Raw genomic sequence first — 21,424 nt, 5'->3', positions numbered from 1 at the left:
ATTTTCCTTGGAAACTTCATGGCAAAATTAAAGGTCAAAATAGGCAGGCCTATGCTGATGAGAGCTCCAAAGGCTCTGCCTGCTGCTTTCTGTAAACACGTAAGGAAGAATTTTTGTCAACATGGCCCTGGAAGTGAGTTGTCTGAATATGTTTCAGTTTCTACTTATGTTTACATATGAATTAAACGTTTTCTAGAAAAAAATTTATTTTTCAATTTTTGTAAACATTTTGGTAAGGACTTAAAGAAGCTGTAGAAAACCAGATGCTGCCTGGAATTTTTAAGCTGACGTTTATTACCTTCCTGGCCTGCCAGCTGAGAGCAGTGAAGTGCAAGACCAAAACGTATTACAGAACAGGCTTGCAAAACAGGGTTTTGTCCGTTCTTAAACGACAATATTAAGTAGTTTATTAGCATGGGGCTTGTTTTCTGAGCTCTGTGTGCAGCTCGTAGTTAGTTGCAGGGAAGAATTTGCAGAATACAGGAGTTCTGAGAATTTTTCTTGCCAGAAATCTTGATTGAGGGCCAGGAGCCTCTACCAGCCTTTGTAAACTGACCCAGAAAGAGAAATGAGACAAACAGGATCTGTAAACAAAGATCACGTGCTCTTCACAAATACATTTTGGAAGCATGGTTGCCTAGGGAAACAGGAAATGGGAATTATACAACAAACAACAGGGACTGCCAAAGAAATTTGATGACCTTTTTTCGGGGAATTCTGATGACAACTGCTGGAATCCTCTGTATTTCACTATCTTTCTGAATCTGAAGGTGGAGCAGCAGAACAGCTTGGTAATTATACCACAAATCTTTTAAAAAAAAAAAAAAATACAGAAAACTTCCTTTAGGACAAAGATTTCAAGGAAGCAACGTGAGGCTGTGAGCTGCGTAATTCTGAGTTCATCTTCAACTTTTATATTGAGCTTTCCAGCTTTTGTAGTTGAGCTTTTAGAAATCAATGCCTCCTTTTGCAGATGAGATGGTAACGAAATGACTTCCTATCCGCAAGGATCAGCTAGCTCTATCCAAAGGCAATTTAATGAGGGGACGTTTTAAGGTGCCCTCAGTACCTTTCTGAGGCAGTCGTCTCAAATAGCACTGTGCGAACCTTTCACTAGGAAGCAGTAGATCTCAGCATGGGTTTTGCGCTCCCAGGAGTTACCGACAGCAAGGGAATAATCAAGAGAATTTGTAGAGGACTTGTCTCTAGGAGGGAAGGAGTCGGTCCGAGTGTTGCGTTCTCCTCTCTTCCCTCTCCCCCTGCTTTGGCAGGCCTGGAGGAGAAGCAAATTGTTTGCTCTGTGACTTCTGTACAGTTCCTATTTTGAGATGTGCCATTTCAGGTTTAAGTTGTGGTAAATAAGGGCACTGTAGAGGGGAGAGGTCACAGAAAATACCGGCTTGGGAATACTGACTTGGGATCACTCAGTCCGTTGCTTTCTCTTTCATATGAAAGATGAAGAGATGAAACTACTTAAACTTGAGACTAAAATGGGGAAACCAGGGAGTGAGTTTAGACTTTAGATGCTCTTTATCCTAGATACTGAGAAGACAGCTATGTAAAACTGCATACTTTTTACCATAGACATTAGTAAATGCACCAAGCTGCAGGGAGAGGGAAGTGTATTTGTTCAATTCCTTGAATTTTTTTCCTTTGTTTTCCTTTGTTTTGAGAGTGTAACTTTTTTTTTTTTTTGTCAGTTCCAATGACAGGTTTCACTCAAAGGGCTACCATTGATCCAGAATTGAATGAAATCCATGTCTTATCAGGGCTCAGTAAAGACAAAGAGAAGCGGGAAGAGAATGTTAGGAACTCTTTCTGGATTTATGACATTGTGAGGAACAGCTGGTAAGTAGATAAAAGGCAAATTACTTCCAACATCTACACTGACTTCCTTTAGAAAACAATCCTGCATGATCATGTTTCCCAAGTAACTCTATAGCCTGGTATTACCAAGCAATGGTAATCTTGAAGACTGCTGAATCCTTCCAAGCACCTATCTTTCCTGTAGTCTATAGGAAGAGAGAGACCATAGAAATAAAACAATGAAGGAGGGAAGTTGTGTGAGCTTCTCCTTTGCAGGAGGCAGGTGAAGGGGGAGGGGGGAAGGAGGTAAGACTTTATAAGGACTTTTCCCCACAGGAGGAGCTCAAGGCCAAGATTTATCATCCACACACCAAATTCAGTCAAACGAAAGTTGCAAACTGCTAGAAAACCTGGTGTCATTTGCTCCAGTGTGCATGGTACTAGTTGCTGGAAATCAAGGAAGCTGTTCTGCTCTGTGTATGGATGGTGAGGAGAAGGGTTCATGCCAGATCTGTCAGCTCTCTCCAGACTGTATACAGTGGCATTTCAGGTGGCTACTAGATCCAGTGTTTGGAGAAAAAAATGCCCCCTCATCCGTTTGCTGTATAGTATTTGGTAATTGGTTGCCACTGTCTCTTTCCGGAGCTAGCAGCATTTCTCCGTTAAAGTTCTCTTCTAAACTGGGATGAATTGCACTGAAGGATGAGAGTGATTTTTTTTAAAAATGGTTCTTCAGTCAGGAGGGGGGAAAAAATATATATATATCCTCATTTCCTTAAGTCTGCTTGGAAGTTGATGAGTGGCATATTAGCTTTGTTAAAGTTTGCAGCCTAGGGTTCCCTCAGCACTAATGCATCTAAGATGGTACTCTGCATAAAGAAAATACTTTGTGCGGACAGTTCCCTTGCTGAGTAATGCAGCATCTAAAGATCCTCCAAAGCTTCTGACACAGAACTTACACATGCTCTAGATTTTATTTTTCTTCTTCTTTTGGCTTGTGCTCGTGGACTGTTCAGTCAAGATGACGTTTTCTAGGATTGTTGGATAAATTTCTTTGCAAAGTTGAGAAAGGTGATGGGATAAAAGAGGACAGTATATGGAGAAGTAAGAAAATGGTCACTGTGGCGTGCCACGTGGTTCTAGTTGACTAAACTCTTGTAGCCCTTCAGTAACTTTGTCTACTTCCTGTAGGTGCTACTGACCATTACTTACTGCCTTGTATTTCAGGTCTTGCGTCTATAAGAACGACCAAGCAGCAAAAGAGAATCCGGGTAAAAGCCTTCAGGAAGAGGAGCCCTGCCCAAGATTTGCCCACCAACTGGTGTACGATGAGTTGCACAAGGTATGAGTGGTCAGAGTTGTTCTTTAGCGTTATCTAACTTTTAACACGTCTGTGCTTAGTAATTCCAGTTAAAATTAATTGTTTGTGGGGTGCATGACCCCACTCAATAAACTTAGGGCTTTGTATGTGTTCACCAATAAAATATAAATCCAAGGATTAGCTTACTATAACTTCATTAACCTATGATTTTTAAATTACTATGGCACATTTACTTACCCGTACTCCAGAATTCTGTGACTAAAATCAACTATTTCTAACTTTTATTTTGTTTAGTCTGAAAAGTAGTCTGAACTGAAAGAGGCAAGTATACTTTAGGCTTATCATTCCATAGGATGTTAATACAGTTTGGGAAACCTAACTAGTTTAAAAGTTTGGGGATGTTTAAGGAAGAATTGACGCAACTTCTGTATGGAGAATTTGTATTGTTTGTCTTTGTCACCTACATTAGTGATAGAATGTAAGTGTTATTACCCCTTAATTGTTGGATTTTAAGTGTAAAGTACCATGAGATTGAGAACAGAATTTTGTAAGTTATTGTGAGGCTTTTTAAATCGTGGCAGTTGCCCAGTTTTACTCTGTCTAAAGAGCTGTTTGATGTGCTTGTTTTGAAGAGTCTTATTTTTAGAAACCTCTGTTCAAATGACCTTTCTAAAGTCCTCTGATATAAATAAGGAGAGCCTGCATCAGTGGGATGTAGAATACATTGTTTTGAGTGATTATTTTTAAAGCTACGGAGAAAGGTAGCCTGTTAGACTTCTTGAATCTCGGTATTTGAAGATCCTTTGTGATGTTTTTAATATCAACAGTTCAGAGTCTGAACTACCAAATTATGTAGAAAAAAGTGAAGAAATAAACGACCCTCTTTTTAATGCTCCTACTTTCCTTGAGATTTGCCTCTCTGAGACTAAGTCTAACCTTGTGTTTCAAGAAATGTTGTATCCTAAAATGATCAAGAAGGCTATTAAAGACTACTTTTTTTCTTTTGAGCTACCTTGAACGAAAATGAATTTTGTCTACAGGTGTTTTAAATGACAAACTAATTAAAAAGACATTAAAGTCGTGGTTAGTATCACTGTTTAGCTAACTTACAATTGCAGTAACATTTCTCCATGCTGCTTTCGTATGTAGAAGGCTGAAGTGTTACATCACGTGGTAGCTGAATAGCCAGACAGACAGGAAGGCAGCAAGTGGTTTTTTGTTTGCTTTGGATTTTTTTTTTATGGATTTGTGGGTTTTCCTGTCTTAAGTCCTTGTTCAATTCTTCCATGACTGGTTTATCAGTACTACTAGAACTTTACATGTAGACAGCCACAGTAATGGTTGTGACTCCTGAATGTGAATGATTGGCATTTTCTTCCTCAGCTCTTCTTTTAAGTTTACAGTTTGGGCTTTGTGCTTTACTCTTTATTCGGTTAGCTTGTTCCTTTGTGCCCAGCTAGCACGTAGACTGTCTTGCAGCTAGGCCGCTGATAATTCTGCCCTTCCAGACTCTCTGGAAATATTTTTCTCTGCAAGTCCAGTTATGGCTAGCTTGAGCCTATGGGACAAGTGGGGACGCAGCCCTCTTCATATCATCTCCCAAGAGCAGTCTGGACTGAGCCTGTTGGTCACTTTACTTTGAACGTCTTTAGGACTTCTCATTCATGTTGCTCGTCTTAGGGGAGCATAGTGGTGGTCTTGACCCAAGGAAAGGGCAGGCTGCCTGCACTGTGGCGCTTTCATTGTGCGTCTTCACCTAGAATGCTCTGTCTGGAGGCATTTTACTGAGCAAGGCTGTAAAACTCTTCAACCTCTGTTGATTTTATTTTATTTTGAGAGAGTTGCATTTCAGGTGGTTTACAAAGTCCTCTTATTGAGGCTTCCTTACAAGCTTAAATGTTGCTCCTTTAAACAAAAAATGAGACTGCTGCATCTTGATATTGTCTGTATACTATCTGCTTGTTCCTGAATTCGGAAAGGGCCTTAATACAGGTGCCTTAATTTAACCCTGTCTCGTGATGATGAGATTTGGAGTTTTTGAGGACAAGACGTTGGAGAAGAGGTTTACGATCTGTCAGTTTGAGCAGTCGTTTTTCTGTATTGTTCATATCAAGTATTTTGAGCCTCAGAGTGACAGAAGTTGGCCCAAACCCCCCTTTTCTACTCATTTCTTATGTGCTTGAAGACTTACCATACTAACAGACTTTTCCTAAGTAAAGAGATTTATATGGTTTGTAGATGTCTTATGGACTTTTTGCGACTCTGTTAGGGTGAAGTTCTAATAGCGCAGCTTTTTTCGGTATCTTAACACATAAGCAGTTTGAGAAAACTTTCTTCCTCTCCTAGAAGACAAAGTAAGGCTAACGATAAGATGGAGCAGTATGTCTAAAAGGGAGACAGTTCTCCTTCTAGAACAGACTTCTTCAGAGGTATTGACTTAGTAAATAGTCTTTATTTAACAAGATGTACACAAACAATCAACTTCTTGATCTGCCTCTCATTTACTTAGGTTCATTACTTATTTGGAGGGAATCCTGGCAAGTCCTGCTCCCCAAAGATGAGATTAGATGATTTCTGGTCTCTGAAGCTCTGTCGACCTTCAAAGGAATACCTGCTAAGACACTGCAAATACCTCATAAGAAAGCACAGGTATAGAAACACGAAAGATTTTCTTCAATTATTTCTCAAAAGTCCCTGGTTATATGATGATCTGCAAGTTTCCTGATTATTTAGAAAAATAGAAGCAGTGGGACCAGGACTAAACTACAGAATTGCAATAACTGACTTTTCTCTCGTTTTACTGTGTTTTTCTAAAGTGAGAAAAATCTGGAAGTTGTGTGGGGAGTCATGGAGAATTTTTAGATTTCCTTTTCACTCCGCTGCTCATCAGCGTGTGTTCTGGTACTGTCACCTCCTAAGGAAATGGAGTATGTTTCTGAAGCAGCATGCTAGGCGATAGTAACAGCTCACAGGGATGCTAATGAAGTCTGGAGGTTGGATCCGTTTGTGCATCTGAGACTCATCTGATGTTGGGCCGTCATTGTTTGCCATTCAGAATCGCTTAAAGATCTCCCTTGCACAGAATTCAGCTGCACTGTGTGATGTGATGCTTGCACTCTTGATGTTTCAGAGCATCCTTACATTTGCTATTTAGGGCAATAGCTTTTCAAAACTAGGCTTATGGTATTGCCTTAAGCAAGAAATTGCAGTAGCGAGAGAGCCTTACAAGATCCAACAAGTGATTTGAAGCCAATAAATATACCTCTCTGCGTTCTTGGTTGAGAATCCTTCGTTATCAAGCTCTGCCAACGGTTGGAGATCAATTTTTACCAACGGTATTTTACTTCAGAGGCAGCAAGCAAATCATTACACTCAACTTTTGGTTACTGTGACTGAATGAGGCCTTTTGCAGAGCAGCCTTGCAACAGATGTGGGTACCTACAAGAATCAGTGAAGATCTTGCCAGTAACCTGGCAGGGTTATTAATTCATGCTGTATTGCCTCCAGAGATGGCATTGAGTTACTTGTTTGCATTTGCTTAAATTACACTCTGAAGAAATGCTGCTGCGTCCTGTCTGGCAGAATTTTGTTTTTTATACACCGAGTTCCCATTTCTTGGGATATATGGGAGGAAACCCAAACGTGACCAGCTGGAGAATGATACGGTGGGTGCTGCGCTGGAGTTGATATGCCTCTCGGGACCTGAGCTGATCCCCTGCAAAGTCACTTGGATGTCCATTCACTGCACTCCCCAGAGTTCTAGGTACAGAGAAGGTGATTGATTAGCTTGACCGCGCTGCGTATCTCCTGGATCAGCTGGAATCCTTTTTGGCCTATTTGCTTGTTTACTACCAGCCAGTCACAGTGGAGCCAAGCTGGCTTGGTGTAGAAGACAGGTCTCAATGGTTCTTTTTTTTGTTTGTTTGTTTTTTAAGGTATCTCAGGATCATAGAGTTATCTAAGAAAATCTGTGAGAGTGTTTGGAAGAAATTATGTTTAATTAGCAAAATGTTGGGTACATCAGGTAACACACACATTCTTTATGCTCCATGGATTGGCTAAGTGACTTGCATCTCTAGACAGTTTCGAAACTTGGGCTACGGATATCCACTACAGTGTAAATAGCCAAGTAGGTGATGCAAATCAAAATATGCCGACATAATTAAATCCATTCCACATGACTTCATATGGAATATAGCCTATCAATCTGATAAAGGTAACTGAAATATATTATGAATGAAGTATCTTGCATTCTTGTAAGGCAGCTGATATAAGGGTAGTACAGTAAAGTACCTGAGAACTTCTCTGGAATCCAGAATTCTGTCTCAGCCATTTTTAGTACAACACGGCAGGAAAGTTTGATGTTATGTGTTGATGACTCAGAAGACGGCACGCAGTGTGAGATACTGCTGAGAACTAGGTGATTTGGAGTCGGGGGGGGGGGGGGGGGATAATTTTAAACCTTGCCACTTCCTAGGCGCCAGCTCTGTGCTCTCGGTGAGCAGACATGCTTCACTAGGATATTGAGCCAAAAATCTTTTTCTGAGAGTAGATGGATACGTATATTTCTTCAGAGAGCTCACAGAGGTTACTGCTTCCCTTTATTAAAAGAAAGTGAGGAAAGAATGATGGTTATGGATATCCATTTTTTACATATATGTGCTCTTTCCAGAGGTGAGGTGCTGAGGTGCAGCATTCATTGGATTTGGAGTTTTTCACCTCCATAGCTTCTCAGGCAGAAGGGGGGTTGTTCTCCATTCCTTCCCTTTCAGTTACCCTTCTGCGTAGGAACGTGAGTGTCCCAGGGGCTGAAATGCTGAAGGCCTGTCTGTGTCTGAACTGTTAGACCTGGGGGTGCTTCTCATACCTTCCTCCTTGTGCGTGGTGGGGAGAAACCTGTGCTAAATGCTTTAGATCCATGCATAGTAACTTCATAACACATATCCTTTCAAGCAGCTTTAATAAAAGGAGCATAATATTTTGCTCTTGCAACTCTCCCCCCCCCCCCCAACCCCCCAACAACAACAGAAACTCTTAATATTTCAGTCTGGCCTGAAAGCACATGCTGTAGCAAAAATGAGGCTGAGCTGCCATGAACATGTTTCTATTTGGAAATATTTGGCTGAAATTTTTGTAAGATAGGTTTTGCTCTGTGTTGAGGGGGTTGTATTTAGTAAGGAGGGAAATAGTTGCACTCGAATTATCTGTCTCTCTGCAGATTTGAAGAAAAAGCTCAAACTGACCCCCTTAGTGCACTGAAGTACCTACAGAATGATTTGTATGTAACTGTGGATCACTCGGACCCTGAGGAGACGAAAGAGGTAAGGATGAAAACGTTGATCTTTTTTTAGTTAAGAAAGAAATGTAAATCCTGGTCTCATCTGGAAGTTTTAGCACGAATTTTAAGCATCTTAAATCTTATTTTTATTCGGTTTGAAAAATCTCTACCAATGCATGACACTATCATATATTTTCTTCAGATTGAAGATCATACTACTTTACAAACAGTGATTTTACAACTGCAGTTCCAGATAAAATAGCTTTTGTACTCACACTAGTGAAGACTAGGCCTTTGTTTTAATTCCAACGTACTGTTGTGTATTTTGGGAGCTTTAATTGAAATGTAAACTCTCTTAAATGTCATGAGTCTGTGGTTGATTGTGCGGTAGAAAGTCAATGAAAACTCTCATTCGCGTTACGCTTGGCTTGTCAATATTAAATAGCTCTGGGAGAGGCAAGGACCTTTTCTCTAGATTATATGTATTTTTGGAAGAAGATTGTATATATACATTGCCTGCTAACCTTAAAACTCTTTATTTCCTCTGCCTTTTGAATATTGTCCAGTGGGCATGTTCTTTGGTTCGTTCCAGGAATTTGTTCCTGTTTCCTGTTTTGATTCCATTACTGCAATACGTGTCACTTTACGAAAAGGATTAAAGAGATAGCGTAAAGTGTCCGATAGGGTCGTTGATTTTTACTTTGCCATTAATTTGCACACACAAGTTCAGGCAGCCAGTTAGCTGTACAAGCATTCAGCACTAGTCAGGTAGAGGAGGAGGAGGAGGAGAGAGGATGGTTCTGACGCTGCTCTTCTGTTACTGACTTCTGAAGTCTTTTGACAATTGCTTTTGTAAAATTGGCAGCAGGAGAATAGACACTTAGTCTGTGCTGCGTCTCTGGATTAAATCACTCAATCTTACAGCTTCAACTCATTACTACAGAGAGAGAATTTACCGTGATACAGATTTTGTGTGTGTGTGAATGGGAATATCCTTCTTGCATTTGCACAGCATAGAATTGAAGTGTTGCAGAAATTAAGAAAAACGTTTACTCTTATTAGTATCTTGGAATTGATCATTTATGACATTTGACTGTCATAAATTGTGCTTAGTCTTTATGAGCTTCTGTGGTCCAACAAAACATTTAAATTGAGTGCTTTCTCAGTAAGTTTTCTGTTAGATAGTTTCTCACTGAAACTGACCCTCTTGAAGTATCTTCACATCTCTTCTAGCCATTTCTAGCGGAGAGAAGAGAAGCAATGGGATACATCCGGGGTGCTCAGTCCAGTTAGGCCCAGTCTTACCACTTTCTTCTTCCTGTATGAACCTAACGTAATAACCATTCTGATGCTCTCTTCCTCCCCTCGTCCTCCCCGACGCCCTATAACATGTGTCCTGTGTTCTCGGCTTTGCCGTCCTCTCCTTGTCATGCCTGTGTTCGGGTAGCCCCATCGTGCCATGCCGTGTCTTTGCCCAGCTATTCCTAAAGAGGTCTGTATCGCTTAGCCAGCTGTGCCTCTTGACGGCCTGATCAGAAAGCGTGCACGCCGTGATCGGCAAGCTCCTCGCCTGTTTGCTTTCTGGCTAAAGCTGAACCGGTTCATGCTACCTGCTGTCACCGGTAGCCCAAAGAAATTACCCTAAAGGTTTTATATTGTGCCTGTCTGGCATAGCGGATCCTTTAATGTGTTATGACACCTGATATTCCCACTTCAGTGCATGGTATTTAACTTGTCTGCCTTATAAGAATGAGGAATTTACCTGACTGCTTGAGCTTCTCAGGTTTAGGGGAAAAGTACTAGCTCTGTTACACAGAATAGAAAAACAATAATTGAAGGCGATGGGGGAAAGTACCCTCTTTCACAGAGGGTACTCATGTTCTGCGTTCACTTTTATGATCTATGAGCTAGGTGGCTCAAACCAAAGGAGTGACTGTGTTACGCATCGTTTCTCTGTAGGCCTAGTGCCTGATCTTGGCAAAGATCATTAGCTTCTATCTTTTCCTGCTTGACTGCCAGATCAGCAAGCGTGTACTGCTTAGCAGAATTGCAGCTTCAGTTCCAGTGGTCTCCTAAAATCGTTCAACATTTTTTGAATGGGTGATTTTGGGGTGGGTTTTTTTTGTATTTTTTTCGTTTTTGTGTTGAGATTTTTATTTTTTGTGTTTTTGTCCCCCCCCCCGTGAAAGTGTTCTGGTCAGAGTTTTAACTTTCCAAGCTTTTTACAGTGGAACAGAGCTGCTAGTTCTCTGGCATGAAGCCATCTACTGCGCTGGTACTGACAGACTGGGTGTATTTCCAGTTGACGTCAATTTACCTTCCGGTTATCACATTGAGTTGGCTTTTTGCTCTGGCGTTACATCTTCAAATAGCTCTTGTGCTTTCCAAAGGACTGACGCAGGCTTTTTTGATTCCATATCAGATTTCAAGCACCAATTTAATTGTGCGCCTCTGCACAGGCACCTGCATCGTCCGTCTTTATTTGCAGTCGGGGTAGTCTTAATTAATATCCAGGGCTGTATATCTTGATTGGTTTGCTCGGTGCAAGCTACAGTCGTCCAACATTGCAAGGCTTTGTAGTGTGACATGTCTTAAGAGAATCAGTTTCCTTCTGCCTGTTTGTCTTTCTCTCTGGGCAACTGTTAAATTTGGAAAGGACCAAGCTGTATGGATTTGTCCCTGACTTTGTTACAGTTCTCTTAGGGTGATTAGGGACTGCCCTATATGGTTTCATGTTTTATAGGTTGAGGTGTAGTGAATTATCGTATGTTTCTGCAGGAAACATGCTTTGCAGAATTTCACTGTGGCGTAAAGCTTGCTTGCTTTATAATAGGAATAATTTCTTTACTTTTAACTTTGTTAGGCAAGTCTCCTCAGCTGTTTTGAGCTGAATGCCAAAGAAAATAAACAGACTGTTCTCGAAAGTTACTTTGGCGTTAGTAACTAATTTTGTTTAAAGTAGCATGAATGATTGACAGTAGGAACATACCTCCAGATTTTTGTTCCTTTGTTGTGAATCCTAGTGGTGTTTATAGGATTATAGTTTCATTTCCTTTTTTTAATTATTCTAGAGTGAAATTGTAGATGCCTGCAAGCAACAGCTATCTCACGGATGCTTGTTTTAGTAGCCACAGTCTGTATGCCAACTCTGGCTCTGCTGTTGCCTGCAAATGCAGATCTAGTTCTCTTAAATTAGGATTCTGTTTGAAATCACTTAAACCTCTTCTGGGAGTTCAGTATTTTCAGATCAGTGAGTCTTTTTACTGGCTAGAGATTAATAGGTCTAACGCGTGTGTGAGGAGGCTTGATCTGCAGAGCAAATGGAAGTCCACCCGTGCATCCTGGTTCATGGAGAGATAAGTTATATTAAAGACTGACTTTTGTAGTTGCTAGCTGGAAAAAAATTCTGCTGGCATGCATGCTTTTCTGTCTCATACACAGATATGCATTTGGTGGTAGTTTGGAAGGAGAGACTTTTAACGATAAGGGTGATCAAAATAGCAAATCAGAGTGAATTCCAAGTCTGGTACTTATGTCAGGAAAAAACAGATGCTGTAAAAGCATGAGAACGTGAGTGGGTCACAAACAAAGCTAAAGGTTTTGTTCCTTGAACACTTGCATGATCGTACCTGGAATGTTTGTGTTTCTTTAGCAGGCTCTAGGGGAAAAAAAACAAGAAGATACAAAAGGTGACAAATCCCCAAGGAAAGGAGATGAGATAATTTCGTACGGTGAGGCTGAAATGTACCTAGTGGCAAAGAGAGGACTTGCGCTGAGTCCTGTGCTTGCCCTAAAATGGATCCAAAGTAGAAGTACAACTTGCAATCTGTTTTTCTTGGAGGATGGTAGGAGAAAGGAGCAGGAACCTGGAGGCCAACTCTAGGATTAACTAGCTTGTAGTCTGGGACTCGAGGCCTCTCTTCAAGGCTACTTCATGTTTTCCGTTCTTAGACCTTTTCTCTAACAAACTTGCCAGATAAAGCCAGTTGAGCCCAAATGTGGTGTTTGGGTCTGCATTAGACTGAAATTTCTGGGAAAATATAAGTCTAAATAAGAAATATAATTCTAGGAACAAGGCAAGAGAAGCATGCTTCTTTTCTTCATGTCCTGCTGTGATTCTCTGTAATGCCTCAGCATTTTGAGTGCTGCATGGCTCCGAAATCTCTGCTCAATGAGCCTTTGAAAAAGCAGCGTTCAGACTTCAGCTACTGAAACCTGAGGCTCCATCCTCAAAAAATTTGAGCCTCTGATTGCCTCCTCACGACTGCACCACAAGGCACCATCCCAATAGAACTGGTCGAAGCTGGGAGACCGGTTTGTGCTAAAATCTGAGCGCTCACAGCCTGCGAACGTTACGGGAGGAGTAGTTATCCCTGGTTCGTACAAACTACTAGGTGCCCCAAGCAGGAGTTACTCGTTCCCCTTTAGCGTTAACTGTTTCATTTGCACAGGTGGAAAAGACATGTAGCAAATAACCTGTGCAAGTTTGAGTGTGATGCTACACAGTATTTTTTTTTTTTTCTTTAGTTGAAAGCCTAGACAAGAATGCACAGCCTTTGGAAGAACAATAGTGTTGAATGCATGACAGGCAAAAGTTGGAAAATACCAGAGTTAACGTTACCCATGCACGTATACCCATTTGGCCTCTATCTGAACGTGGTTGATGAGCCTTTTCTTAGTTAATTCAGTTGTGTTTATTTCTAAAGAACCCCTGTCTCAGTTTGGAAGGTGGGTTGGGTCTCTGAGGAAGAAGTTAACTGTAATGAAGAAAACTTGTCTTTTGCATTCAAGTTTAATTGAAAATGGGTGAAGACAGTGAGCCAAAGGGGATTGTTAGAAGAAAATGGGTGGTGTCATGATTCAAGTAGTTGGACGCTTCTGATGGATAATAAATTCTGTTCCTGCCTCTGTAACTGTGTTGCTCTGCGATGCTAAGCAAATCACTTTTTTGAGATGGTCGTTAATTGGGTCTTTCATTTTGGTGCCTGATGGGAGATCTAACATGTGGGTTGCAGGGGGGCTTTGCTCTTTTGACTGTAACTGAATTCAAAAGAAGCTTTATAAGATCGAGCATTTTGAAAAATCCAGATTCTGGTAGTGTCAAATAGGGGATCCAAAAATTAGTCAGTGTCTGAAATACTGTGATATGATAGCAATAAATACAATAGAAGAACTAATGAAGAAATTAATTCCCCCTTATGTGGACTGCATGAAGTAAATATAGCATTAGGCATATGCTAAACGGTGTGTATGAGAGTGAAGAGTGAGAGGGTTTTCAGTGAAGAGTAACTGTCCTATGCACTGGAAAAAGTGAGGGTCCTTTGGGGGAATATCATAGGGTTAGATGGTATCAAAATGTAAACGCTGAACAGGCTGGTTTAAGTGCGACTGCTGTCCGTAATTGATGTTCTGAACTTACGCACTTTTCTATCAGAAAGTGGTTTTAAAATGTGATATGGTACATAAAATACCACTTTAAAAAAAAAAAAAAAAAAAAAAAAGCTCAAGGTTAACTGAGCTGTATTGCATCAGTGAAGGAGACAGGATGCTCCTCTGCAAAGGCTGAGGAGGAAGCTAGGAAAAAGCTCATAGCAGTGGAAATTAGTTGTGCTTAATGCAGATGAGACCAGAATACTTGGCATACGGTCCTTCCGACCGATTTGGGTCTCGGTTGCTAACTGGGTTCAGCCAATGTGATCTCTTGGAGCATGGTCTCCTGAGGCCCAGTTTCAAGCGCGGTTTGCTTTCTACTCGTGCAGTCTGCAAGGATGGCTGCAGACGTTGCTGGGGAAGGAGGGAAACCCCTCAAAGCATGTGGCACCCGTTTGGTCTGGCCGTAGCTGGCTTTAGGTTGCAGCAGGCTTGCAAGGCAACTGCGTGCAAGGCGACGATGGCCAGGACGCGGCACTTGCCCTCAGAACCAGCACAGATTTAGCCACTGGTTTTATTGGGGCTTTTTGAGCTATTTAAGCTAGACATCCGTTTAAGTACGTTACTGAATCGGAGCCAAGCAGCTCTTATAACTTACGGTAGCAGTGAGATACATGTGAAGCATTGCAGTGCCTTTTAATTTCATATAAGCAGTCGTCTCACTCAAAGGGTTATTTAATCAACTTCTCCCCTCTATTTTCCAGCATGTCAATGCTATGTCTTTCTAGCCTGTTCTTAAATGCCTCCAGTGATAACTTCCACGAAAATCTGCAAACTTATTCCAGCATGCTACAATCTGTATTTCAGATGGTCTTTTTTTTTCTTTCTTAATGTCATGTCGAAATTAATCTTGCTGAAGTATTTTTGCGAGTTCTTGCACTGCCTGATTGTAGATTTACCTTCTTGTACTAGACTTTTCCATTTGTGACTTTTTGCCGTTTTACTCCTTGGGCATTCTTCTGTGGAGGTTACACAGCCCTAACGCCATCAGAATCTCTGTATAGAGCTTGATTTTCAGACCACTTTATTTTTTTAGTGCTTTCTTCTGTTGCTAATTAATGCAAGGCATCAAAAAATGACTATATTACTGTAGATGAGACCTTACGAGTCTCGGTAGCAGTAGGAGTACCAGATTTATTTTTAGACCTACTCCTTTTAATTTGTGTCTGTCACTTTTTGCCGTAGGATGCTGTCGATCCGTTATGGCTCCTCAGTACGTTTTCACAGAGCCCATGTAACCCTGTACCGTTTTGTGCAGCTGATCATTTCTTTTGGAGTATCTTGTTTCGTACCTGGCCCTCTAAAACTGCACGTTGTCTCATCGTTATGATGTGGATGAAATGAAAAAGCAGTCTGAAGCCTGTCTGCTAACATGCTGGCAGTGTGTCTGAACTTGGTGTAAGGCTTGTGAACTGAATGGATGTATCCCGTTCTCTCGGGCCGGTTTCCACTGAAAACACAGAATGACTGAACCTAAAGCACGCGTTTGAGGAGCGTTCCTCCTGTGATTCATGGTTTCGTTTTGATGTTAAACCAGTGATGGCTACCCTCAGTAAAGATATTTGACCTATTTGCCGTTCCCTGTTACCTTCATCGAGGTGATGCTTCACTGATTTGCCTTGGAAATATCGCACAAAAGCATCCAAAGTCCCATGAAAGCCAAGATGGATAATATCTATTGCTGATGTTCCCATCCCTAGGGCCTGCTGCCATGTTGTAGAAGAAATCAGATTGATGTGATACAGTTTGTTGCCAACTCTATATTGGCTGCTATTTGTCACCTTCTTGACTCCTCGATGCCTGCACGTTGCTTACGTTCCCTTTTTTTTTTTTTTTCCTGGAAATTGAAGTTAAGCTGGTAGAAATGTGATTCCTGGCTGTTCTTCCCCCCAACGCACACCCAATTCCCTTAACGTATTTGCTTCCCTTCTATGTTTTTTCTTTTCTTTTTTCTTTCTTTCCCCTCTCTCCTTTGGGCTGAGCGCAGTGTGCTGCAGAGACACACAGACAGACAGGAGACAAAAGATTAGGAGCCTGTAAGGGGTTGGCTAACTCCTTGAGGAAACACCGAAAAGCACTAAGCTTTGCTGAAGCATGAGTAACTGAAAACAGCAGCCGGGGTGGGGTGCAGAAAGATACTGCATTCACCGTCTATCAGTAAGATGTTAAGGGAGGCTAGTGCTGCGAATGTGTTACTTAAAACTCTCTAATCTTCCCAAACAAAGAACTTGCTCCGTTGTGGGTGTGCGGTGTTTTTTGGTGCGGGTTTGGGTGTGTGTGACCTTTTTTCCATCAAGTCCTTGCCCCATACGAGCTTGTGAGATGAAGTGTTCTGGCAGTAGAAAAAGGTTACCATTTAAAGCTTTTTTTTTGTTTTTTCTCCCTGTGCTCAAGAAGTTCCTGCTCCCCAGGAGCAGTTTTCCTGTTGTAACGCTCACTGAGACTGTACCACGTTTGACCCTAGGAATGTTGTTGCGTGGAGGAAGGTTCACCTTACTTTGCTATGATACCTGCTGAAAAAGTTGTGGGGCTCAGCCAAGGGCCTGCTGTTGCATGGGCCCAGATTGTTCCCAGAACCCTAGGAGAAAACGTCCAACTTGCTCTGCCCCGCTGGCAAATTGTATTGCTTGTATGAAAGTGTCTGCTGCTGTTATCGTACCCCTGGTGCAGTAGTTCTAAAGACGGTGCTAAGTAAACCCAGCAACTCTAAAGCTATTTGGACTTCTAAGAAGCTTTTTTTTTCCTTTTTTTTCCCCCTTTCCCTGTGCAGTTAATAACACACTTTTTTTTCTTTGTCCCTCAATGTCCCGTTCTGCAGTTCCAGCTTCTTGCCTCAGCTCTGTTTAAGTCTGGCTCAGATTTCACCACTCTTGGTGAGTATTATGTATCAGAAGAAGTATACTGAATACATTCACTGTAGTAAGAATCATTACTGTTAGTTTCTGCTGGGTTTTTTGACATAAAAAGCTTACAGCTCACATGAATGTTCTGGGTCTTTTTTCAGTTTAAATATGCAAAGGGCCACTAGATCAGACATTTGAGAGAGTATTTACAATGACCGATATCCAACGCCTCAAGGCCCACATTTAAAACATCTGTCACCAGTGGTTTTACAAAATGATCCAGAGAGACATGGATTTATCTCTTATTACATCTGATGCTTTACTGTTATCCAAATAAACAGAAGCTTTGGTTAGAATAAAATAACTTCTGTCACGTCACTTTGGAGTCTCACAGCATGGTTACAGATCTGTTTGCTGTGATAACTGCAATTCCTGGAGTAGTTTGGTTCACTCTGTTCTTTGCACAGCTAGTTCTTTGGGCAGAACGTCAAGAGCGATGAAGAAAACAGTGGTGTGTAGGTTTGAAAACAGTAGAACTGAGCCAAACCCATTATTTATTTCAATATTATATCTAGTTAACGCTCTTAAATAGTTCAAATTCTAAATCCTGAGCAATCTTTAGGAAGGTTATAGGCATAACTTGTATTCTTGTAATAATGTGTTGCCTTGCCAGCAAGTTGCTGAACTCCTAGGAAGAGCATGATGATTTCTGTCTTCGACAAAAGTAATTTCTGATTTACAAACTGACGGAAGGAAAAAACCCATTGCACTCTCTGCCCTACTGGATGAGCTCCCTATGCTGCTGAGCTTGTGTAGTTTAGAATAGGTTACCCAGCTGATGCTGTAACATTTATTTATTTATTTTCCCAAAGGAAGCAAACTCAGTTTGAGAGTTAGGTCTTTTCCCTAGCTTTAAATATTCTAAGATTAATTAGTTTTACCACAGTAACAGTTAAGGCCTGGCTTACTGTTATGTTGTCCTCTTATTGTAGCCACAGAACAGATCTTCCTGAAAAGAGGATACCCATCCTGTCAAAGATACTTAGCATTTCACTTTTGTTTTAATAGATCAGTTTCATCCATTTATTTTATGCAGTAAAGTGTTCCAGCTTTTAATATTTTAAACATTGATTTGACAGCCTAAATACACTTTAACGGTATCTGTAGACAACGATTGAATTCAAAATGATGTATCATTTTAAGGAAATCTATTAAGATGTATTTACAGATTGGCTTTACAGATGGGAGGATACATGCATTGTATTGCTTCTAAAATAAAGCAAAAAACCCCCAAGTCCTCCTTGCTTTGATTAACTTGGTTGACTTTGATTAATTGCAGTCTGAATTCGCTCAGTGAAAAAAATAATTCCTTTGAGATACCAGGAGTATAAATAAAACAAAGCAGAGGAAATCCTTGTATGCCCGTTCTATTGTTCCTGGCTGTTGAAAGTTTAAGTATGGGGATCTGGATACGCGTGCTTCTGTGGTAGGCTAAATCCAACCCCTGTCAGGAGGAGGCACTTCGCAAAACAAGTTTGCAAGGATCCCCGGACCAAGATTCAGCGTGGATCCTTGGTGCAGTCTAGTGATTAAATGGCAACTCTGCCACTTCAGTCTCCTGCAATCACCAGAGCTTGTCTTAAAAACAAGCAACCAACCAACCTGCAGGAAATACTGATTTTGGTTAAGATAGTAAGATAAGGAAGAAAGCCTTAGGGTGGAAGAAATCAGGCACCTAATAGCTTCTCAGATAGTATTTACTTGGTCATCAGAGCAATCTCTAGGATTATCGCTTTCCCTGTTTCTTCAGGACCATCAGTGAGCTTGACAGCTATTTCCTCGCTCCTTTTTGCAGCATTGTGATTGCAGCGTTGGCTTGAGGGGACACGAACTCCGCCTGTATATGTGTGTTGTAGTGGGATGGGGAGCTGGCAGCCTTGTGAGTGTGATGCTGTGGGTGGGAGCTGGGCTATAGCTGGGAACAAAGAACCGCTAGTAACTTGGTTCGAGAACGGGTTTCTGAGAAAACGGGTTGAGGCAGGAATGGCAAAAACCTAACGTCCATTCAGGGTGGGTAACTGGCATGTTCCACAGCTAAAGTGAGCATTTAAAGTAACGAGCGCTGACTTGCTTTCCCTTTTCTCCCTCCCGCAGGCTTTTCAGATGTCGATCACACTTACGCGCAGAGAACTCAACTGTTTGATACACTAGTCAACTTCTTTCCAGACAACATGACCCCTCCCAAAGGCAACCTCGTAGACCTCATCACGCTGTAACAGAGCAATCACTGGACACGTGGAAGAGGGGAAAAGCATCCATTTTCAGTATTTTAATTTTTTTACTGCATTGATTGACTGCTGGGATGAAGTAATATAGTAACCCCTAGGTGTTTGAAAGGGGTTTTATACTTGTATGGTGAATCCCTGAAGCTTTTCCCTTGGAGTAGGTTAATAAAATGTAACTGACACACTTCCGACTAAATATATATATATTTTTTCTGACTTTGACTTTTGAGTTGGCAAACGTAAGAAACAAGTAGGGGTGGCGGGGAGGGGGGAAGAGAGAATAAAAAGCAATCATACCGTGATCGTTTTTGCCTGTAAAGGAAAACGCTGAGATTCGTGGGTTGTCTGGAATTAAAGATGATAGGTTTTTATTTTGGGTTTCTTGGGAAAGGGGGGTGGTTCCTTTCTCATTTGTAGTTAGTCATGATATATTGCTTTATCCTACAACTTCATCCTCAGCAGCTGAATAACTTGGCAGCGGGACCCTGGCGTGTGTTGAGGTAATAATAACGTACGCCTTGAGTCTTGTAATCGCAGTGTGTCATGTGAAGGGGAGCATATGTTACAAGACTTTCCGTCCTCTAGGCTGAGAACTGGGCTGACAGTGGTGTATAATTGCATTTGATATCCAGTCCAGACCTAAATGCCTAGCTTGCACTCTCTGCAGCCTTCTGCTTAGAGCTGATAGTCAAGTGGAGACCTCGGAGAAGCCTTTAGAAAACGGGAGCGCAGGAGTTGTCTGCACAGGCCCCTTCTCGGGGATTGTTCCGTTTCACTGCTGTGCTCTTCTGGCGCGAAACCTCACGGGTCCTTGCAGAGTTTTGCAGACCTGGGTCTTCCGTGCACGCGCTGAACCTCTGCCACCTGACTCCAGGTTGAGTGTACAATTTCTGAAGCACATTGTCTTCGTTTGCATACGTGTATGCTTCTGCGTGTGCGTTTGTCAACGTGTACACGTGAAGAGGATTGTTCCAAACAGCTTGTCTCCCTTCTCTGTAGTGCAGCTCATTCACTTTTTTAAATGCGTTTTAGACGTAGCTCTAGATATGAGGGAGGCCTTTTTAGCATAAACCTCTTTAAAAGCAAGCTGATGCATACGTATAGAAAAAATATTCTTCCTTTCTGAAAACCTCCTTTACAAAGAAGGTAAGGGCTTGGTGCTGCACTGTGAAGAGGAGTTGAAGGATACGAGCACTCAGCATTAGCAACTGTTTGCGTTCAGTGTCAGTAAGCATTCAAACTGACTTGATGTAAATATTTATATCAAACTGGGAAGCTTTATGTCCAGAAACATTTGTGCTGGTAGGGGGTATCATTGTTGCACTCACTATGGCTACACAAATCCTGTTGAACACGATGGAAGTCTTGTGTGTGCAAAGGTTATTTGGACTCTTTAAATAAAGAGGTAGTGAAGTGTCTTTCTCAGAGCTTGAGTGTCTGCTTGCTTCGATTCCATTGCCTTCCCTTTTTATCATGTTCTCTGTGCAACATATATAGTTTTAGTACATTGAAAATAAATTTAAAAACTATTATTAGCATTTAATCACCTAGAGAGGAACAATATGTTAGAGGTTGGGCTTTGCTTTTTCTTCAGGGAGGACTATACAAATACAGTGCTTCTAAGTAACCTGTAACTTAATACTGTTTAGAAATTGTATACTTCAGTGGATAGCAAATCCATTGTCTGCGGAAGACTCTGTTGAGTACATAGTGCAGTACCTGAAATCTGATTGAATTGTTTCTTTGAAACATTTTTTTTTTTTCCAGGGACATGGAAAGTTTTACGTCACTGCTAGGTTTTATGGTGTGCTACCTTTGACACTCTGTTAACTAGTTAAAGCAGAGCTTATGATATGAATGTAGATATTGGTGGTGCTCACCTTAGGAGTATTCCAGCTGAGGTGGTGTTTCCACTGAGATCGAACTGAGCACTTTAGATACAACCAACCAAAATACTGCTGTCCTCCCGCTCCTACTTACAGTACTGTTGTGCCCCCTTATCACTCGCTCTCACGACCTGTGTACTCTTTTTCAACTTCAGTCAGATGATCGGCTTTTTTTTTTTTTTAATTATTTCTTTTTTTGCAGCAGCTTTCCAATCAACCAGCTAAGCTCTTTGTAAAGTTTTATTTCTTACAACTATGTGAGGCTGTAACCAAAAGAAACAGCTAGCTTGAGAAGCAGTGGAAAATAGTGGAAGTTTAGGAATACCAAATGCTTTGTGAATAGTGTTGCTACTGAGCAGCGCATCACTTTAGGCTTGGTTCGCATTTTAGAAATTGGATCAAAATACGTTGTTCTCCAGATTAGGTGTGCATGCAGGGCTTGGCAGCCTGGTCCAGATTTTGTAGCATGGTGTAGCTGAATTGCTTATATAAGAGCTAGGCAAACATTACTTCTGTAGCAGTGATTCCTAGCTAATGAGAGCACTTTGGGATGACCAAATATTGACCTACCTTCA

At 41.3% G+C, this 21,424-nt stretch overlaps 1 protein-coding gene across 4 annotated transcripts in view; it reads left to right on the top strand.

Moving 5' to 3' along the window:
* Positions 1–19,147, top strand: part of MKLN1 (muskelin 1) — a 104,151-nt gene extending 85,004 nt beyond the window's left edge. For all 4 annotated transcript variants that reach the window (XM_068954602.1, XM_068954671.1, XM_068954818.1 and 1 more), the window contains 6 exons: positions 1,701–1,848; positions 3,034–3,148; positions 5,637–5,776; positions 8,346–8,448; positions 16,654–16,708; positions 18,833–19,147. In XM_068954602.1, coding sequence (XP_068810703.1) covers positions 1,701–1,848; positions 3,034–3,148; positions 5,637–5,776; positions 8,346–8,448; positions 16,654–16,708; positions 18,833–18,954 — 683 coding nt within the window. In that variant the 3' untranslated portion in view covers positions 18,955–19,147. The remainder of the gene's footprint in view (positions 1–1,700; positions 1,849–3,033; positions 3,149–5,636; positions 5,777–8,345; positions 8,449–16,653; positions 16,709–18,832) is intronic.
* The last annotated feature ends 2,277 nt before the right edge of the window (positions 19,148–21,424 follow it).

Source organism: Struthio camelus, chromosome 1, assembly GCF_040807025.1.
Source record: "Struthio camelus isolate bStrCam1 chromosome 1, bStrCam1.hap1, whole genome shotgun sequence".
NCBI lineage: Eukaryota > Metazoa > Chordata > Aves > Struthioniformes > Struthionidae > Struthio > Struthio camelus.
Note: the sequence above shows the minus strand (reverse complement) of the source record. Positions and strands in the feature narration are given on the sequence as shown.